At 32.8% G+C, this 6,114-nt stretch overlaps 1 protein-coding gene across 1 annotated transcript; it reads left to right on the forward strand.

The window, feature by feature from the left end:
• The first annotated feature begins 322 nt into the window (after positions 1-322).
• On the forward strand, positions 323-2,966 carry LOC119643107 (delta-sarcoglycan-like). Its single transcript, XM_038042456.1, has 2 exons — positions 323-544; positions 2,471-2,966. Exons 1-2 carry the CDS (start codon positions 338-340, stop codon positions 2,657-2,659), a joined length of 396 nt encoding a protein of 131 aa, XP_037898384.1. The 5' UTR covers positions 323-337; the 3' UTR covers positions 2,660-2,966.
• The last annotated feature ends 3,148 nt before the right edge of the window (positions 2,967-6,114 follow it).

The raw sequence follows: 6,114 nt of genomic DNA on the forward strand, positions 1-6,114 counted from the left end.
AAAACTGTAAAATGTACCGAATCTTCTCTTTGTTCACTTCCATTTTTAACACGCTGTAACTCACAACTGAATGCACCAAACAAAAAAGAGCAAAAGAATTTTTTTTACTGCGAAATGTCACCTATCCAACGAGCATAAATATGAAATTGTTTGATCGATACTTTATGAGAAATCTATCAGTGCAGCCATCTACCAAAAAAATAGTGGATTTGTTTTTCCCCAAACTGATATTAAATACCACAAATAATGACAAGCTCAAAACAATAAATTGAAACAATTTTTGATCAAGAATTAGAAATGAGTTTTATTTACGTATGCTTTCGACACCACGAAATGGATGGCGCGGCATTTAAAATTCAAATGGTTCTATAATCGGTTAACTATATCACTATATCACTTTCCGTTTTGTTTTTATTATAGATTGGAGTCACCTACGCGAGAATTGGAAATAACAGCAGCAAAAGACATTAATTTACAATCACGTGCAGGCGGTATTGAATTGACTGCTCTAGAGGATGTTAAATTGAGCACGATTGATGGCAGCGTAAGTATATGCATAGAGTATATCATTTCGGAGCGTTAAACGTAAACTGTTAAATAACTTAAAGTTTAGGAAATAGTGAAGGGATGTGCCTTTAGGTAGCAGCCACAGCTTTTTCGATTCCACGATTTCCTTGTTTTCAATTGCCTTTCAATTGCATATGAAAATGAAAAACTTAAAAATATAAAATAAAAGTCTCTTGGATAACATATATAGCAAATTTAGGGAGACAAAGAAGGGAGAATTTTGTTGTTTGTTTGTTTGTTTTGTTTGTAAAAATTTCTGTTTTCCAATTCGATTTTCTCTAATAACTTGATTCCTGCCTATTTTTGTTCAAACAACAACAAATTCTTCTTAAAAAAAATAATCGATCGGAGTAAGCCACTACCGCATAGTCAAGTTATTGAGAGCCGCGAGCTGTAAGTCGGCGTACGCGCGCTTAATGCTCAGGGCGATAGGTAGTAGGTATATTGAATATTCTGCCATTAAACGCATAACATGTACAAATCGAGCATACACCTAACACTCTCTATCTCTTCTCCCCAATTTCTTCATGATCCTCACTTTGCTACACGCTCAGCAAGCATTACTTGGGTGGTTCGTCCTACAAAAAAGCAAGTAAGAAAGTTATATTTCGCTGGAGGTAAAAGTTGTATGCCCACCACCATCCATTTACCTTACTACGATGCGGTAAACCTGGTATTACGGATAACTATAAAAGTAAATGGAATAATTGTGTTTTTATATATACGAATTAGTTTACGCAATTTATTTTAGTTTGCTATGATTCGCGTTGCGGTACCCAAGTCTTTTCGTTTGATACCTATATTGACAGGATTGCTAAGGGGAAATTAGTCCATCACGTCGTAACGTCCTCCATATGTAATAAAGGATTAATGTACTTAGCTCGCCTCATCCTTTTATTTGACGCCGGTTTGATTTCACTGGTAAAACAATACAAACCCGCCAGATTGTGGACTGCAACACATTTATTTTAGAATAAGCATATTTTCTCGCCAGAAAATTTATCCTTGCGTGAAGAATGTGTAAAATAATTTTCAACGTTTACTTTATTAGTAATAAAAGAATGAAGCTTTCATGCTCCATAATATGAAGTGGGCGAGGCAGATTTTTTTTTATTGTCGTGCGTGGGCGTTTGAAAAGTTTAGGTCACTTCCAAATTGTTTTGCAAATTTGTGGGCGATATCTTCATTTTCGCTAAAGAGAGAGTGTTTATCACAAATGCTGTGCAGTTGCGCATACTCACGGATGGGTAGACGTACAGGCGGACATGTATAGGTGCATTATAAATTGGAAGCTGGCCAAGAATTTACATACTTTATGGGGCTTTTGAAACTTGTTTCTACGCGTTATAGACGTATTGAAAAAGCAATTAAATTTTAATACACTATAATATTGGGTTGGTGTGGTCAATTTATTGTGTGGTTCATCGATCATACAATATACGGTCAAATTTTTCTAAATTTAAGTGCTATAGCACGTGCAAGAACTTCACATATTTCTGCCAATACGGACGGACAGACGGACACGAGTAAATCGATTTAGAATTTGATCAAGAATATCAATTAAGAATATATATACTTTGTAGGGTCTCTGAAACTTACTTGCAGGCGTTGCAACCTTTTTGGTAAAATGTATATCCTTCTCATCCATCGGTGAGGGCTACAAAGAATTGAGCGCTTCCTTTAAAAACTGCAATATTTACTTATAATACTTTAAAAATTTAATTAAACATAACAAAAAGTATATCATTCGTACGCATGTATATATACCGTATGTATATATATAAACATAGTAAAAATTTGAATTATACATTTTTTTCGATAATTTTGTGAAAAAAATTTCTGAACAAAAAATTGATTTTTTTACTGACTGATTTTTTATCGTTTGCAAACATTCCGTTAACAGTTACATTTCGAATCGTCAAAGATTTTTATGCCTAACCTAAGAACAGCTCAGCTACCTCTTGCGGGAACTGCACAAAATCATGAACATTTACATCGTGTCTTTCAGTTATGTGCCTGTTCGAATGGTAAATTGTTTCTGGCAGCGCCTCATTCAATATGTGCCGGCGATGATAGCAGTGTATGCAGATGATCCATGCAAACGAATTAAGGACAATAATAATAAATGAATCAATGATTGAATAAAAAACTTTAGTAGAACTGCCAGAAAGCCTCTGAAAATAGAAAGTAACTGAAAAATTATAAATAATCATACTAAAGAATAATAATAATAATAATAATAACAATATAAACAAAAAACTAGACATAAATATAAGAAATTATAAGAAAGCCGCCGATATATTAGTTGAATAGTTTTGTATTATAATCAAAAACAAAAAAAACAAAAAAAAGCAAAAATATAATAAATTGATAACAACATTCGACAGGCAAAAAGGAAAAAATCCAATGAATTAAAAAAAATGTATTTGTTGTTAGTAAATATATGAAAACGAAATTATTTATAAATATTATAGATATGTAAATAAGAAGAATCATTATATCTATCTCGGTTATCTAACCGAGAATTAGTCAAAACAAAAATATCGAAGCGCGTAGACGAAATGAACTCATATAAATAAACAAATATATATGTAAATGTGTATTAGATGACTAGACTAATAACGGAGATGCCTATTGCTCTAACAATTGATTTCAATTCATTACAGCGTTTAATTATTTATTAAAAGAACTTTCCTTTTAATGGAATCCATTGTCGAATATATATACATTGTATTAAATACCGTCGGCTGCCGCCTTTTCGCGGCAAATACAAAATATAGAAGCACTTATGACATCATCGAAATAATCAAAGTTAACGTATGGCTCGAAGTCAAGCTAATTATTTTCGTTAACCTTTTCTTTCTCTTCCGTTAAAATATTAGAATACATATAGGTTTGTTGTTTGAAAACATATAACCAACGTTTATAAGTCTACACAATCACAATAAATCAAGAAAACCTGCGGAATCTTTCCGAATGTCATTTTAATAAAATCAGAGAGAGAGAGAGAAGATCCGGTTTCTCAAATCCGATGGCAAAGTGTGTTATGAAAACAAAAGTCAAAAGATAACTTCCTCGCTTTCATTTTAAAAAATTCAATGTTCATACAGCAATCTCCTAACGCGTCGTCTTGGAAATATCTTAACAACAATAACCCAATTACAAACAACAACAGAATTAAAATCTCTCTCTCTCTCTCTCTCTCTCTCTCTCTCTCTCTCTCTCTCTCTCTCTTGACAAGAAGATAGTATGTGTACCTATATGCATTCATAATCAAGCTATCTGTCAACTTAATTAAGGTTCAAACAGAGAAACTCGAGTTCACATTGAATCTTTTTTGCTCAACTCAGCAACTCATCTGTTCTTGATTTGCTGACTCACAAAAGTAGAAGAAGAGGATAGCGATCCAGTTCTTGATGTCCTGGTAGTCAAAGGTTATTGTTTCACAAATGAAAAGGCAACGATGTGTTATTTGATGCAATTGAGTCTTTTTCGAACCAATCAAAATTTCAAGCTGGTTCCACGCCCGAAACATTTGTTTTGAAACCGTTTGGACAAGATCCAAATGAAATGACCGTAGACTCATCATAAACGTTCCTAACTATCAATTGTCGATTTTTGAAAGACAAATGTTCGGTTTTTCTTTCCTAGCTTTCGTAGGTAGTCGTCCGAGATACGACTTTTATTGAACTAGTTCTCGGCCTTCTTTGAAGTCTTTGTACCATATGCGAACATTTGCTGGCGCTATACCTCCAACGCCATAACTCTTCTATAGTATCCTCAGTCTTTCCGGAGCAGAATATTCGTTGCGTGAACAATTTTTGATGCGAATTTCGTTGAATGATAAAATGCAGGAAAGTGGAAAGCGGAAAACATATTTTTGTATACTCCTTTTCTCACAAAAATATTTGTAACTCTTCCTCACTTCTCTTCCTCTTCTTATTGAATTCTCAGCAAGTTAATCGCAAATTATTCGCTGCGTTATAAAAAAAGGCACAGTATGAACATCCTGTAACTTTTTTATCCTGTAAAGATATGCTGACAAGAAACTCTGCGGAGGTGTTAAAGGAAGTATTATCCCGAAATCCACGAAAAAAAAAGACCGAATACTTCACGATTTCGTTGTATCTACGGTATTTAAATGAGGTAACTCTCTTTACTCTTTGCTTAGACCTCAGTGCAAAATTGCACAAAGTCATCGGGAAAGAACAAAGTGAACGAATTCTTTTTTTTATTTCTTAATATTCTGTTGAATTTCACAATCGAGAGATTAATATTTTTTCTAACTTTTATTAATTTAGTTGTTGCTGTATATGAACTTTTGAGAATTTCGGAATTTTATTATAACCTTAAGTAAGTAAGTAATATTTAATTTTCAATTAGCTACGAAAGGCGAACGAATATGAAAAGGATAAGAGATTTAATTATCGACTAAACAAGAAATAGAGAAAAGAAAAGAAAAAAAAAAATACTGATAATAACCTAAAACTACACACACAAAATCAAGAGCTTCTTATGAATAAATCAGAACAGTACACTATTAAGAAAACATATTATCAAAATTACATATAAACACAGACACGCACAAGCACGCGTATATATAAATGGAAGAAAAATTTCATTTGCGTTAATATAATCGCTAAGAGAGTAAGAATATTATTATATAACCTTAACTACAACTAGCGGCATAATAAAAACATGAATATCATATATATATATAAGTAAGTGATTTTAAATGAATACATATTTTCCTTTTTGCTTTTTAACGTCATATACTATTTTGAAATGAATTTTGAGTTTAAATAATAAAACATGATTTAAAAGTAATAATAAAAGTGATGTAGACAAACGAATGCTGTCTCCTTATGATCATTCATTTACTAAACATTTTCAAGCATACCATCGAAGAATGACGACAAAATGATTTTGTCCTACATGCAAGATCCTTTCATTAAAGTAACACCACGTCAGAAGTCCTTTTTAATATCGCAAATCTCTGTTTTTCCGCAGATACGAAAAATGCCCATAAAAGAGATTCAATGCCTTCCACAGCTGTAATAAAGAGCTTGGAGACTGGAGTGAAATCGATAAGATTCTAAATCTTCGACAACGTTCTAATGATGTTCATGAAAGCTCTCTCTGTCTTATTTTAACAAAATTTAATAACCTGCGCAGTCTCGTTACGCAAGCTAGCGCGTGTATAATCGAGATGACACAATGTTACGAGGATCCTTGACAAAAGTAAATTGTACTAACAATGTCCGAATGTGTTCCCTCTTAGAAGTTAATAATATTAGTTTGGCCAAAAAGAAATCCATTATTTTTTCGGTAGATGACTGCACTGATAGATTTCTCGTAAAGTATTGATCAAACAATTTCGGACACTGTACATTTACATACTGTACATTTCGCAGTAAAAAAATATCCTTTTGCTGTTTTTTGTTTGGTGCATTCAGTTGTGAGTTACAGCGTGTTAAAAATGGAAGTGAACAAAGAGAAAATTCGGTACATTTTACAGTTTTCCTTTGACAAAGGCGAAAATGCAAG

The sequence above is a fragment of the Glossina fuscipes genome, unplaced genomic scaffold, assembly GCF_014805625.2.
Source record: "Glossina fuscipes isolate IAEA_lab_2018 unplaced genomic scaffold, Yale_Gfus_2 55416, whole genome shotgun sequence".
NCBI lineage: Eukaryota > Metazoa > Arthropoda > Insecta > Diptera > Glossinidae > Glossina > Glossina fuscipes.